Source organism: Colius striatus, chromosome 9 (assembly GCF_028858725.1).
Source record: "Colius striatus isolate bColStr4 chromosome 9, bColStr4.1.hap1, whole genome shotgun sequence".
NCBI classification, from domain to species: domain Eukaryota; kingdom Metazoa; phylum Chordata; class Aves; order Coliiformes; family Coliidae; genus Colius; species Colius striatus.
In genome coordinates this window covers 14227878-14243561 of record NC_084767.1, presented here as the reverse complement: position 1 = coordinate 14243561, position 15684 = coordinate 14227878, and the positions used below count along the sequence as shown (strand labels likewise).

Below are 15684 nucleotides of genomic sequence, written 5' to 3'. Positions count from 1 at the left end.
TGAACATCAAAGCGTGCCTGGAAGGCAGTACTATTCCTGGTGACCAAACATTTCCGCTGGGGCTCTTCCCAGTTCTTGCTGACATCACTCTCAAAATGCTGCTTCACCAAATTCCCCGAGAAACATCTTATTTCACATCCTAAGACACATTTTCTGGTCACATCATACACCTCCTGCATTATAAAAGGTACCACCAAACAGTTCTTAATTACCAAGTGACCCCTATCAGTTGATTCACTTTGAATAGACACCACAGGTGGAGATGCCTCTAACTACCCCATGCAACCATTACTCACATGCCAAGCAAATAGAGGAGGAACAGCTGAGATGTGGCCACATCCTCACTTTCACCCAGCAGCATTGATAACTGTTTTTCTGCACTACAGGCTGCTCTAAGGGCTCTCAAGAATCCCAGAGGCTCTTAGCAAACTTCCAGGCTTGACAGAGCATGCTGAAATCTGCAGAGCAAAAGCTGTGCTTTGGACACAGGAGGCTCTCCATGCACTAGAAAATTTGCCTCTGAACCAATTTGCTCTGAAAATCTCTTCCCATTTGATTTCCAAAGCGTGTTTGTAACAAGCTAATGTGTGCAAAGAGAGCAAAGGTTTGGGCTTTTAACTTTCCCTGTCTTAAAGCAATATTTACAGCTGGCATTTAGATCAATGCAGGGTGAGCCGGGTCCTTTGGTCAAGGCTCTGTTAGAATCAAAGAGGTGACAGGCTCTGAGTGCTCCACCCTGCTGCTACACAGAGCAGATGCATCCCTCGGGCTCCGTGCCCCGTGGTAACGTCTGCCCTCTCCCATTACCCACGGCAGCCCCAGAGAACCCTGTCAAACAGAACATGTTTTATTCAGTCTGCCCACAAGCAGATCGCTGCTCTGAGCTCTTCACAAAGGCTCTGCAGGGAAATACGTGCTAGAGGGTGAAAGAAACAGCTCCTCTAACACACGCTAATGCGGGAGGGCTGGAGTGCTCGTTCTGCTGAAGGAGGTCACAGACAGCTCAGCGGTTCCCTTGATATCAGGTGTTAATCTTATCCCTGTCACAGCTAACAGGGTCTGAAACCAAATGAGCCTTTGCTTGGGCAGGAGCTGTGGAGTTGGTGCTTGCCTTGCAGGCCTTTGTCTTTCGGCTGTGTTATTGTGGGGTTTCACCAGGGTCTCTGAATGTGCTGGGTTTCTAATAGGGCCTCAGGATCTGCTGAAAACCGGGAATTAGGGCAACAGTCCAGCAAAATGAAAGGATTCTGGGTTCATGTGGGTGAGCAGAATCTGGTCCCTTGCATTTGAAAAAAAACCCAAACCAAACCAGAGCTTTGTTTTCCTTTCAGTTTTTCCTTATCTAGCTTGAGATTCTTCAAGTGCCAAAAATAATATTGCATATTGCTGCCAGAACACTTATCTTCTCTTTGAGCTCATTTCAGAGAAGGGATTTGTTCAGGAGGGGAAGAAGACTGGCTTGTTAAAGCTCATCGTTATCTCTAGTCTCAGTGTTTTGTAAGTTAAAAGACAAATCAGAAAAAGACAAAGTCACACACACACCCCCCAAGGAAGGTGCCAATTTATCTTCGGACAACACAACCTCTGTTTAATTTTCTATCCAGGCAACCCAGCACCATTTACCAAAGCACTGCATGTAAATGGGGCTGGATGAGGTTGTGGGAGGAAAGCATTTTTCTGCTGCTAATAGCAATACCTTAGTGTCACTCATGATTTATAGCCAGCAAAGAATGCTTTTTCTGGTGTATGTTCTGCTCAGTGTAATGAGTACAGAAGGAATAGCACGGATGCCTCATGGAGCTCACAGGAGGAGATCTTCATTAGCTCAGTCCTCTCCAGTGTGGTAGCAAAGACTGTGACCATTAGAGGAGAAACCTTTCTGTTTATAACTAGCTTATTGAAGTGCACAAGCATGGAGTTGTCACCGTGTCACTCTGCTAATGTGTCACAAACTTTCAAGTGCTGTTTGCGTTCAGGATGAGCAGGAAGCTCTGCTACAAGGTGCTTCTCCTTGTTGCTGCGTGGAAAGAAGATAAACAGGTCCCCCAGAAAGATTTCAAGATATTCAGGAGAAGATGAGTCCCCAGATGAAATCTGGAGGTTAATGTGGTTCTTTATGGAATGTGGGGTAGATTGTCAGCCCTCCTGGGACCAGGATGAGTAACATCAAGAGAGGACTGAACTCTGCCATGGCACAGGAACAACAAGGCCTCTATCAAACTAGAGACAAGTAAGAAATAACCTGGATCCATCATGTCTTAGACTAAGACAGTAAAAGATGCTGTTTAGGGAAAGCACGCTAACTTGGCCACTTTAGTGGTCCATTCCCCTCATACACCTAGCAGCTGCCACACAGTTGTATTAGAGATGTTAGAGGGGAAATCCCTGTCTAGATCGTTTAGTAACCATTTCTAGGCTTCTTGTTTGTGATTTTGTCCAGTCCCTCCCTGATTCTGACAATTCTGTCTGCTTCCACAGCCTCCTGTGACAGCCAGTTCCACAAGTTTACTCCCCACAGTGTAAAAATGTACTTTCCTTTAGGTGTTAAAACCAATCTGCTACCAGTTTCAGCAAATGCCTTCTGGTTCCAGTACAGTGGGACTTCCTGACCAGTGGCTGAACCAGTGCTTACCCAGTGCCTTCTTCATTTTGTAACTCTCGATGCTGTCCTCCTTCTCCATCTTTCCTAGCTTAAGTCACATCATCTCCTAAGGCAGCTTCTTCATCTTATTTGCTCTTCTGTGGCCCTCCTCTCGTTCCACAAACATCACTAAGGGCTGAATTTTGCTCATAATTCCTGTGAAGGAGTGAGATCCATCATCTTTGTTCCAACCTTGCTTGAGATCAACCATGTGATCCAACCTCTCTCTGACTGCAGCATTGCTCTGTTCTTAATGATATCCCACTACACTGGTCACTGAGTTGGTCTGGTGAATCCCCAAATGCATTCCCAGTTTTGTTTTTGAAGATGGGATCTAACAGGGGAGGCACATCACAGAATCACAGAATCTTAAGGGTTGGAGGAGACCTTGAAAGATCATCCAGTCCAACCCCCTAGAGTAGGTCACACAAGAACTTGTCCAGGTGGGTTTTGAATGTCCCCAGAGAAGGAGACTCAACAACCCATCTGGGCAGCCTGTTCCAGTGCTCCCTCCCCTGAACAGGGAAGAAATTATTTCTTCTGTTTCTTTGGAACCTCTTATGTTCCAGCTTGTACCCATTGCCCCTTGTCCTGTCACTGGACATCACTGAATACAGCCTGACTTCATCCTCCTGACACCCACCCTTTACGTATTTGTAAACATTAATGAGGTCACCCCTCAGTCTCCTCCAACACCTTGAACTCTGTATCCCATAGATTTACTCAAGGGCAAGACTGGAGCCCAAATGATCCTGATCCTTGACTAGTGTCCTAAATCACAGCTTCACCTGTCCATTCCCCAAAAGAGAAAGAGGAGGAATTGTGCATTTCAGGAAAAGAGTGATGAGGTTTTGTTACTTGGCAACTGTCGCTCCCACGTGTTTTGGAAGAATTTGAGAACATCCTGCACCTCAGAGAAATCAACCAGTCAAGGTGAGGAGGAAGGCAACTGGCTGCAGATCACCACAACTTTGAGCTGAGAAGATCTCTTGGGGCTCGAGGAAGCAAAAAGTGCTTCATGTCTCCATAGGTCTCAGCTTGTCTCCTCAACTCTCTGCATCAGTTTCTGGGCTCTTCATGGTGAAATAATCAGTTGTTCTGCCATTTCTGTCTCACAGAGGCATTTCACAGCCATCTGAAAGTGCTCTGATCCACCTGCCAGCTGCAATCAGCACACAGCATGGTTGCACTCCTGTCAGCCAAGATTTGAGCACTAGAAACAAAAACCTTCAAAAGAAGAATCAGCAAGAGATCTGCATGTGAAAACTAGGGAGGGGGCAATCAAGCCTGAGAGCTTGGTGTATGTCCACATAGGGACAGCAAACCCAGGCAGTGAGGCCAGAGTGAAACTGGACTTGTTTTCTGCAGTGGCAGTTGACTTCAGACAGGAATTCAGACATGATTATTAAAACAATAATTGAGGGCTTCAGTTGCTGGGAGCTAATCTCCAAAGTTGAACTCAGCAGATGGCTGTGTAAGTGGACCTCAGCTAATGCATTTATGCAGTGGTTCAGCATTTTTGGACCAATTTTGTTACTGACAACTTTGCTATGTGAAATCCCATTTCTGTTTCCTAGGTTAGACAAAAGAGTCTTGTGTTTTCCAAGTGCAGATCTCAACTCTCTCAGACAACTCTGCAGTACCCAATTAAGTAGAGCTAAGATAGCAAAACTAGCATGGCAAGAACTGATTGAAATTGTCTGTTGCTTCAAGGAGTGCAAGAACAGGAGATTGCTATGGTGGCAAAGATATCTTACTAAAGCATGGAGTTCATTGGTCTTTGTAAGGTTTGCCCAGCCCTGCAGTCCTTCACTGTGTGCAATTCCAATTGGCTTCAAGAAAAATCAGTGAGAGGTGAGTTGTTAGTGTCTAATAGTTTGTTTGGAAACCTGGTCTTTCTTAATTACATCATTAAAAGGACATGAGCTAATCTCATTGCATTGCAAGCAGCTAGAACAGCCTGGCAAGAACTTCTGTCTCTGAACTGAAGCTATTAAAGTACTTCTTATAGATTTCCCAGACAGCAGGGAGATGTCCTGGGGTATTTTAATCACACACATGCTAGAAGAATACTAGAAGAAAAGGAAACAAATAGGAGCTGTAACTCTTTTGGCTAAACCATCCCTGATCACAGTATCTCACCTCTTCCAAGGCTCCCATGATGGAGATTTCATCCACTCCCTGCACAGTCTATTCTGAGCCCTTCCTAATGTCCAACCAATCAATCTCCCTTACTGCAGTCTATTACTTCTTGTCTCCTGGCAGACACAGATAATAGTTTATTACCTTCTATACTGCACTGTAACATATTCAAAGGGTAATATGATGCATCCCTTCCACCCCCCCCAGACTAAACCAAACCATTTTTTTTCTGGGCTATATCTCTGTTTGTTCTTGCTGATCTTCTCTGGACTTTTCTGTGCCCAGCAGTGGTTTTAAACAAAAGGACCAAAGGAAGCAAAAAGGTTCTGCAGAAACGTTTGGTTCTCTGAGGACTCACTCTGTACCCTGGAACTGCTCTTTTCATGCTAAGGCAGGAGACCAGGGCCTTTGTTTTGCTGTCAGCAGAGCTATTTCCATGTTCTGACTCATCCCTGGTTGTTTCTACACAGGTAGCAGCAGCAGCAGCACTTTGCAGCATTACTCAAACCCTCACAGGTGAAAACAACCCTAAGGCAAAAGTGTCCCTACAAATTGCATCAGTCCCGTGGAGCTTTGCCCCTTGTGGATGTTGCCTCGTGTGTGCAATCCCTGGGTATGTCCGTAGCAGGACCATAATATGGCCCTGTTCCCTAGGACATCGTGACGCAAATGACAGGAGGCCACAATCATCATGTCCAAGCTTGCTTTTCCCAAGGAAAGGTGTCTAGCAAATGTGTGTCCCTCTGAGCCAATCTCAGCACTACTTCTGGTGCTGTCTGGCAGCTTTCTGCACTGCCCATCCCTGCTGTGAGAAACAGTCACTTCCTTACCCCCTTTCATTTATAAACAAGCCCAGGGAATCTTCAGGCTCTGGCTGGATCCCCACTCTTGGATCCAGTGGCACTGGTGGAAAAGTTTGCAGTCCCCAGGCCCACTGAGGTGCCTGAGCAAACAGCTCAGCCAGCAGGCCAGCAACACAGGGACGGCACTGCCTTGCCATTGCCCCGGTATCCTCTGTTGGGGGGACCTTTAGTTGCTAGTTCTTCCACTTTTCCTTGAAGAACAGCACCTATAATGTATTTCCTCCTTTTGTGGATGGAAAGCTAAATTTTTTTCAGCTAGTTCTCTCTTCTACCTTTGTCAAATCCCAGATGAGCTGATCTTAAACTGATGAGGCTTCCTTTCCTCTTCTGTGGAACAGGACAAGTGCAGCACCCAGAGGCTTGTAAAACATGTTGTATGTGTCAGCTGAGCAGTGCTACTGCATAAAGAAGCACTATAATTGAACACATCTTGGAATAATTATGTTTCCATCAGTCATGTATTAAGGAGGCAGACCTTACTTGGAATGTGCTGTTAAATGCTCAGAGGAGAGCAACTTTTGAATTATCAAGGGTAAATATTTATTCCAGACCCTCAAAAAAAGTAATGATTTGTGAATCGAGGTGTGGGAGGGTTTTCAATGGCATCAGTGCCTGGAATTTTTCAGCATCATCTACTGTTTTCAGTGTGGATTGAAGGACAATCACAGACTTTGCTCTACTGCTCATAAACACTTCTGAATTGTTTGGCTAAGAAGCCTCTAAAGAAATACCAACACAGTTGTTTTCTGTTTCAAGGAAACTGTTTTTTAAAGCAGTTTTTAGCCAATTCTTATTATGTTTCCTTCCCTGATGATCCCTAAGATGTGCAATTGAAAGGAGGCAACTGGAAGAAGGAGCTTCCTCTGCTGAAACCACTCTGGAAGATGACAAGCTCTGAGCTGCAGCATCAGCAAACAGCCTGAAGAGAAGCATGGGGCACCCTGGCTACAAAGCAAGTGTGCATTGTGTGCACGCTCCAGGAATCAGCAAGCCAAAGAAAAAAATTTAGGAGCAGAGTGGAGGTGACCTCCTGAGGCAGAACATCTATCACAGACAGACTGTGAAGCTAGAAAGCAGCCTGCTGCCCTGGCTTTTATGATTGGGTCGTGTCTTCACTAATCTGTGGTCGGTGTTGCATCAGTTATTGCTGGAGACATTTATTGCTCTCTCTTTATTTTTTTAACAAAACACATCTCCCTCCCCCTCCCTTGTGACCCTTTTAGTCAAGGGTCTCAAATTAGAGGTTGGAGTCCACCCTGGGAAGCATTTGAACTGTTCCTTGTGGAAGTGGGAGTTGCATTTCACAACAAATACATCTGCAAGTACTTTGGTGAGGCACAGGACGAGGAAGGGCAGGTTTCCTGATGGCCTTGTGCCTGTTGCCTCTCCCTCTGGTGTCTAATAATGTCTCAGCTCACACAAGTGGCACTCTCTACCTGCTGTGTTCTCACACAAAACTTTTAAAATACAACACTGTGAAGACTTTGACCCTTTTGTCAGATTTTGTTGAAATTCATAAAGTAGTCTAAAGCTTTCTTCCCCGTTGGCACTTCATGAATTCTGGAGACATGGGGCATGAGGGTAATTGGCTTTCTAGGGAACCATACCTTAAAAGTTACCTTTCACCCCAGGACACCCCAAAAGATGTGCCTGTTAGCACATAACCCTTCTTCTCTTTTTCCTTAGAGGCTCTTGTGTGTGTCCCCTGGCATTTTTAACCTACTTCTCTACTATTAAAGACAAATCACAAATCTGAGCTCTCGCTGAGACTTCTCAGTAACAAGCACTAATGGGCATGGCACCAGCTGCACAGGAGTCTTCTCAAATGGAAGAGCTGGGGCAGAATCTCCTTATTCCTTCCAGCACACTCATTATTGTTTTGTCTCCTCTAGTTCTAAGTCCTGGATACCCCTTGGTTCCTTCTTGGGCCATTCCACAGATGAATGTATCCTACTCTGAGAAGCTGCTTTCTGCCTCTCAGCATATATTTCCCCTTTGTTACAGTCTTCTCATCAAGTCTGGTCATGCCCCCACGTATTTTGATATTTCTGGTACTCTGTACTGTCCTAGGAGAAATAGAAATATTCTCCTTTCTCACCTGCACAGCTTTCACTGTGCCAACTCAAAAACCAGAACGCCAATTCTGTGGCAAAAATCCTTCAGTTATGCATTCAGGTGACTAGTGATTTACAAAAACAAGTTAAAAATGAGATTCCTAACTGGAACTGAATATATCTTTGTTGTAGTGGTTGGAACTCGGTGCAGATTTGATGTTTTCAATCCAGACTTGCACTTTCATCAGCCTATTTTGATTTAAAAGCTCTCATCTGTATTGTACTGTAGGTGTCAGGTTAGCTCAACCTGCTGTATTCATCACCTGTCTCTTGGATGTCTGTAGCCCTTTTATAATGGCCAGGACTTACAGAGCGTCATGGTTAGCACAATGTCACACAGAGCTCATTCCTTCTATTCCTGTGCTAAGATATTTGAGACAGATGCCTTTTGGCATTAACAAACAGGTGCAGCCCCTACAGTGTGACAAAGAAATCATTTTGTCTGAGACTTTCCTGCAGTATATTATCAGAGGGGATCATATAAAGAAGCCAGCACTTGCTATCAGGAAGCATGGGGATGTGACTTCATTCCTTCATTCCTACTTTACAGTCCACAAAACCTCTGTAAGACACCGAAACATTGAAGGCTGGAGGCACCTTGACTGTGTTTCTCCATGCCAACTGCACTGCTAAGGGTCAGAGTCCCTCCAGAGTGGGGAATATGCCAAGTCACTCCAAGGTATCATATGAACAGAGACTCTGGCATGGAGTTCTGCTTGCCAGAGACATTTAGAAATGTGCTGTCCTGGGAGCTGAGCCACAGCTCAAAGTTCTTTTAATTCTTGTAATCAACAGACAACTGCTGAGTGTGATAAGGCAAGGCTTTCAGCACAAAATGAACTAGGGAATGGGGAGGGGAGAGGAGAGAGACAGTAGACAGATACCAGGTAGGAGGTGCAGACGTTAAAGCTTTGATGTTCTCTCCTTCAGTGGAAAGAGTGGAAATGAGATTAGCAGTATTGCACTCAGTAATGGTGTTATCCCCCTCCAAACTCCAGGAGATGCCATTCTTCTGGATGTCACTGTGAAAACAGGGACCAGTCAGAGTACTTGATTCTCCACTCAGTTGCTGTTTGAAACCAGATTAACATCACAGAGCCTGGGATCGCACCTTTTGTATTTGACAGCTGGAACTGTTTTTTTGTACTAAAGAAACTGCCTTTTTACTGGTGTGGCACTTCAATACTTGTCAAGCACACGGTGTGGTGTGAGCCAGCAGCTACCACTGCAGGGAAAGCTGGAGGAATTCTTGCCTGGTGAGGCTGCTGGAGGTCCAGCAGCAGTGCACACGGTCAGCATCCCAGGCATACCTCAAACACAACATCAGAGAGCAAACCAGAGCCTTGTTGTTCTCATACTTGCTTCATACTTGCAGAGTGAGAGAACGAGAGACTCTGGAGGGATTCACATGGTCTCCACATATTCCAGAGTGGCTGTGCTGGTATCTGAGCTCTTTCCAAAATAGCACTAAGCGATGCACATGTCTCCTGTTCATTCTCTCACCCTATCTCCAGGGGAAGATATGAGTGCAAGGAGGGGCTTTTTCTGGTGCCCATCTCATTAAAAAAAGCAAAGAAAAAGTATTTAATTATCTTGCAGAAGGCAAGATTAAAACACAGCCTCACAGCTTTGAGAAGTTTATCATGTCTCCCAGGTCCTGAGGGAGTTCATTTTGCAATCCTAGCTCAGGTCCAAACAGGCACTGCTGCCTCCCACCTAGTCAAGCTTTACCCTTCATTGCAGGCAACCATCTGTGCCTGCCAGGAGAGGAGCTGTTGGCTTTTGCTTTCACTCCTGGCTCTGTACTGCCTTTTGCTGTGTGTCCATGCTGCAACTACAAGTGTGGCCATGACTTTTGTCAGCCTTTCTGAGTAAGCTTCAGTCTAGCAGAGGTGAGGACCAGCACTGGTGTGACAGATAGGCTCAGTCTTCTGGAAGAATCCTACTCATCTCCTTCCGAGGAGTCTGCTGCTGCAGCTACACGGTTACCTAATCCCCAGCCATGCACACTTGGGCCTTCTGTCTGCATTGCAGACACAGACTTTAGATAAGTCTCAGTCAGAAGACATGGGCCAAGACCTTGACTTGAAGATTCCCTTTCCTTGGTGGCTCAGTATTTCTGAGAAAGGATGAAGTCATGGTACATGGCCACCCTGGAATCCTGCTGCTTTGATGACAGCTGTGGCTACAGGCAGCAGTGTTGAAAGGTGCAGCTTCAGAGGGATAGGAACAGATGTGTATCTGGATCCAGTTCACTGGTCTCTGGTTGAGAATATTTTAGGGCATTCCAGAAGTCGCAGGTGACTGTTCTGAACTCTCTGGAATGCACGTGTGCAGCAGGATACAGGTGGAGAAAGCCTTCACAAATTTCATTATTGTGTGGTCATTCCCTGTTTGTTAATCTGTTCCAGTGCCCCATCACCTGAACAGGGATGTTTTTCCTTGTGTTTCTTTGGACCTCTTATGTTCCAGCTTGTACCCATTACCCCTTGTCCTATCATTGCACATCACTGAGAACAGCCTGGCTCCATCCTCTGACACCCACCCTTTACATATTTGTAAACATTAACGAGATCAGCCCTCAGTCTCCTCCAAGCTGAAGAGCCCCAGCTCCCTCAGCCTTTCATCATAAGGGAGATGCTCCACTGCCTTCATCATCTTTGTGACCTTGTGCTGAACTTTCTCCAGCAGCTCCCTGTCCTTCTTGAACTGAGGGGGCCAGAACTGGACACCTTCAGGTATTCTTTTTTGGTGCTTTGAGCTTTTCACATTAAAATACGGATTGAGAAGCAGTGTTTACCTGCCTCACATCACATACCTTGCTACTGCCATCGAGTAGGTTTCACTACTGTTGCTGGCAAACTGTCATATTAGAGCTGCAACCCCAAACACAAGTCTTTGAGAAGCTTTTCCTTTGCGAACTACATCAACAAGTCAAGCTTATCATACTTAACAGGCTCTAATTTCACAAGGTGATGCCTTCATAAGGGGCTCCTTATTAACGGATGCATTTACCGCTCAGTGAAACACATTTCTGTACTTCGTGAGCCGTGGAAGGATTTGAACAAACACATTGCTTCGAGAACACCAGTTAAAAAACAACATGGATCACAACAATTTACATGTTCCTTGAAGAAAGAGGCAGTTACCTTGCCTGGTATCGGAAAAGCATTACATGCTACTGAACAGAACTGCAATGAAACAAAGCAATATATCTTATCAGAGAGAGCAGCACAACGCAAACACTGGGACATAGTAACACTTGTGCATCTGCCAACAGCAGGAAGGGCAGAATTCACCTGTCTTCTGGAGAAGGCCTGTCAGGCCCAGCGTGCAGCCCTATGCTGGCTCATCTTGTACTCTCGTTTACTGCCAGGAAGACAAGGAGTGTCTCTGAGGCAGGGACTGCTGCTGTCAGCACTGAGCAGCCCCCATGCCGGCTGGCGGGGCCCGTGGAGCCGCTGCGGCCGGGCCTGGCTCTCCCGCGGCTGCCACAGGGCCTGGTGCTTGCACGGGCACGGCACAGAAAGGCCACGCAGCGCCCCAGGGCCTTCTGCAAGCAAGTACTGAACGTGACTTACCAACAGCAAGGGGAAACTCAGCATCTGTTTCCAGAGGCAAGACCGTTTTTGTGGTTCTCTGAGGTGAGCTCCAGCTAAACGAGGGACAAGGACACATTGCTCCTGGCGTTCCTGGTGAAAGAAAGGAGTAGGGCAGAAACGTTTATTTAAAGAAAATCTATTCTGGACACTATAACGTGTCAAACCTAGTCAAGACTCTTCCTTTAATAGCCACTAGCACTGTATTCAACCCTCTCTAATAGACTCTTACAGTGACATGAGGCCATACATCACCCGTTTGTGTATCCCGATGAAGTATTCTGGATGGATGCGTTATCCATGAGAAGTTTTCATGGGGTTTGGATAATGTGCTGTGCTGCTCTGTGATCAACTGGCAGCAAAGCCAGAGGCATTTCTTCCTGGGAGCTTTGAATGGCTATGCTTCAATTTCACTTTCCAAATCTAGGATGAAATTAGAGTTTTCACTTTCCAAAGCTACCCCCTTCCTTTTATCAGCAATGAAGAAGGAACGGGAACGCTTGCCTGCTCTGTACTGTTCATTATTATACACAAATGTATCAGTAGGTTTCTCTTCTCCTTCGTAAACTCTCTACAGTCTTTTTCACTGTGCCTCTTCTCCTAGCTTTCATTATTTTCATCACCTAACAGATCATACTTTTATACCTTATTGAGTAGGAAATCATGTAGAGATCAAATTTTAGTTTTAAATATCAAAGTCACCTCTAAGCCTTGTTAATTTTACTGGAATAGCTGGAATAGACAAGTAATAGGAATCATTGTCCCTATTTTTATTGTTTAGGAAAAACGGAATAAATGTCTCAAAAACGTTTTATGTAACCTTTTTGAAAGGAATGTATTTCGCTTGCTGTAAAATATGTGCTAGTGGGGCTGCTGTTGAGTAGATTGGTTGGATGGTGACTGAGAAACAAAAGCACTTTCAAAGAGGAGATGTGAGTTCTATCTTATAAGCACAGAAAGTCCAAGTACTACTCTGGCCATAGCAGCCTCACAGAGAAACTGCAAGTTTTATGATCTGGGAAGATTAAATGCGAGGTTGGTGCAAGAACTCGATTGGTTTAGCAGCTGCTTTGCTTGGGTGTAAGAAGAAGATGCCTTTTGCTACATCACTTTTGGTCCCTTGTTTTGATAATTTTGTGCTGTAGGTTACCTGTTCAGTAAAGGCAGTGGCGTGTAAGAGCCAAACTTTTGTTGTTCTCTAACCTCCACGCCCCTAGAAGCCTGTGTGTATCATTAGAAACATTGAAAATGCTAACATTTCTGTGATCCCTGACTTTTGCTCTTGCAAACAGCTCCCAAACATACCAGAATTCATCAGAAATGTAACAAATCCCTTTTTTGTTTTTCCACTGCTGCTGTTTTAAGTATCATTTTTAATGCAGCATTTCTGAGGGAAAAGGGGCTCCTTTACCCTTCTACAGACACAGAGATCCTCTTTCTTTGTCTCCAGTCCTGGGGCTGCCACTGTTACTATCAGCACAATGACCACAAGTGTGGTGAAATGGGAGCTGCAGCAGACGTGTGCAGAGCCACAGAGGAATTGGTTCAGTGTGGTTTCACTCTCAAAGGAAAGCACAGCCCCATGGTCACAGCATAGTGCTGCAATGCTTCTCAGGGAGGTTTAAAATGACTTAGAAGGACTAATGAACACTGTTCCTGGTGACCATAGCTGATAACCTGACTGCTTCTAAATCCCCTGCACGCTTCCCTCACCAAGGACAAAGCTCAGAGTAGGTCCCATTGGAGTTTTAAGCTCCCCATATCCACTGTGAAAGTGATCCTCCCCAAAATCCTTGGCAGCATTTTTCCTCTCACTGCCACGCTGTCAGTTTCACACAGCTTTTGTTCCAGGCGCTGGTGTCAGGGAAGCCTCTTGGAAACTGGTGCTGCTTGAAGGCTGACAGAGGGATGATGTCAAATCACACTCAGAAAAGACTCTTTGGCCCATTAGTTGTGTGACTTTGCAGATGAGGGAGCTGGAGATGGATGAAACTAATAATCTGGTACGATTCCTCATCTATTTATGCAGACTCTGAAGTCAGCTCTTCAAAAGTAGATGCCGGCACCTGCTGGAGTTCAGTGTGCCTGGCTGTCTTTTGAACTCCTTCAAAGTAGCCCTTGCACTTTATCAGGGAAATGAAGAGGGAGATCCCTGTGTAATCTCCATTGTTACCTTTCATTTCTTGAGGTAATGATGGATAAAGTGTCCTGGGGGAAGAGTGCCTTTCCCCTCCTGACACAGCAGGTATTCCTTTGTACCGTTCCTCATCCTTACAATAGACATGGTTACATAGCAGCTTCCCCAGCTCCTCAAAATACTATTATAGCATAGATAAAATAATTTACATGCTGTTAATATCATTTTTCTGAGATAAAGCCTTTTGTTCAGGGAACAGTCAAAATGGGCAATTTAGGAGAGAGTTTGAAACTCCTCCATGAATGAGGGAAACACGGCTGCTTCAAGTTTTTTTCTCACTTACATTATTTTTTCAGTTGTTCGTTAGTCCTGTAAAGCCAATCAGGCTTTTTTTTTTTCTTTCCAGATATCTGACTAGGTATTAATTCCAAGAAAATTCTAGAAGTTGTATATTGATCTGAATAAAAACATGAAGCTTTGGACAAGTAGATGGGTTGGATGAAGCTGCAAAATGTTTGACACAGAACAGACACTTTCCCACCAATTATTGCACATAAACACTAGCAGAGCACATAGAGGGCTGCAGGACTTCAGAGGAATAAATAACTGGTTGCAGATATAATACTGGCTGTCATATCATTGCTTTGTGGGATTTATTAATGACTTACTGGGCAAGAAGAGCCCTTATTCTGCTCCTCTGAGATCTGAGAAGACATGAGATATATGTGGTTTACATTTCTCTAAAGTTAGAAGCTGTGACGTAAACCACAGAAATAGGCATGAATAGAAGAAAAAAGAGGCAGAATGTGTAATTTGAAAAACGTGTGAAAGCAATAGCTGTACAATATCCTGTTTTCCTAAAGGCTCCAAAGAAGAGGGTTACATGCAGAAAGCCCCACGGGGCTACTTCTTCCCTAGGGAGCAAACTGCTAATTTTTCATGTTCATGAAAACTGAGAACGCAATCACTTTGTTGTGTGTGAAAACTTGTAGTGTTCAAAACTCAGAGAGAAATAGTGACAAAGAAATGCGGGGACCCAAAGATCTGATGAACACTTGGAGTGGCTGTTGTACCTGGCGTGATACCACATGTCCAGACAGGAAGATGACTGTTGGCTCTCACGCCCAGGTGGCAGCACAGCGTACACTGTACCAGCAGCCCCCGTGGAACAACCACCACTTGAGTTGAGGGGCGTTGAGCCTCCTGGGATTTTCATCTGGATCTGAACTGGGCAAAGAGGGAACTCACGAGGTTCAGCAAGGGTTCCTGCCCCTGGGAGGAATAACCCCCTGCACCAGTACAGGCTGGGGACTGACCTGCTGGAGAGCAGCTCTCCGATGAGAGACCTGGGAGTTCTGGTTGATAATAAACTAACCATGAGCCAGCAATGTGCCCTCGTGGCCAAGAAGGCCAATGGCATCCTGTGATGCATCAAAAAGTGTGGCCAGCAGGTCGAGGGAGGTTCTCCTCCCTCTCTGCTCTGCCCTGGTGAGGCCTCATCTGGAGTCCTGTGTCCAGTTCTGGGCTCCCCAGCTCCAGAGGGACAGAGAACTTCTGCAGACAGTCCAGCACTGAGACACTGAGATGATCAGGGGACTGTAATATCTTTCTTGTGAGGAAAGGCTGTGGGAACTGGGGCTATTCAACTCCGAGAAGACTGAAGGGGAACTCATTAACACAAGTATTTAAAAGGTGGATGTCATGAAGATAAGACAGCACTTTTTTTTCTGTTGTCTACAGTGTCAGCACTAGTAGTACTGGTTAAAGCTGAAAAAGTTCCATCTAAACAAAAGAAAAAACATCTTTGCTACTCAGGCGAGGGAGCCCTGGCACAGGGAGGGTGTGGAGTCTCCTCTGGAGATTTCCAAACCAACCTGGACACGTTCCTGTGTGACCTGATGGAGGGGAACCTGCTTCTGCAGGGGGTTGGACTGGATGATCTCTACAGGTCCCTTCCAACCTCAACCATTCTATGAATTTCAGGTTGCCGTTTCACCTGGCTCATCGCCAGGGAGGTGAAGCAGGACTGACTGCGTTGGCGAGCTGACCTTACCAGAGCCAAAGAGCAGAGCTTTACGGTGGTGCCTCCTCCCTTCCCAAGGGGACAGTGCAGCCCTGTAGCTGCCTCTCCGTGAGCGGCTGTGTTAAGCGCCACCAGCAGCCCGCCTGTCCCGCGGGGCAGGCGGCG

General features: G+C 45.6%; 1 protein-coding gene across 1 annotated transcript in view; it reads right to left on the bottom strand.

The window, feature by feature from the left end:
• LOC104560344 (zinc-binding protein A33-like) overlaps positions 1 to 15611 on the bottom strand; it is a 44860-nt gene extending 29249 nt beyond the window's left edge. Inside the window, exons 1-2 of the mRNA XM_062002941.1 lie at positions 15550 to 15611; positions 11342 to 11452 (exon numbers count right to left, since the gene is read on the bottom strand). Coding sequence (XP_061858925.1) covers positions 11342 to 11438 — 97 coding nt within the window. The 5' untranslated portion in view covers positions 11439 to 11452; positions 15550 to 15611. The remainder of the gene's footprint in view (positions 1 to 11341; positions 11453 to 15549) is intronic.
• Between the last annotated feature and the right edge of the window lie 73 nt (positions 15612 to 15684).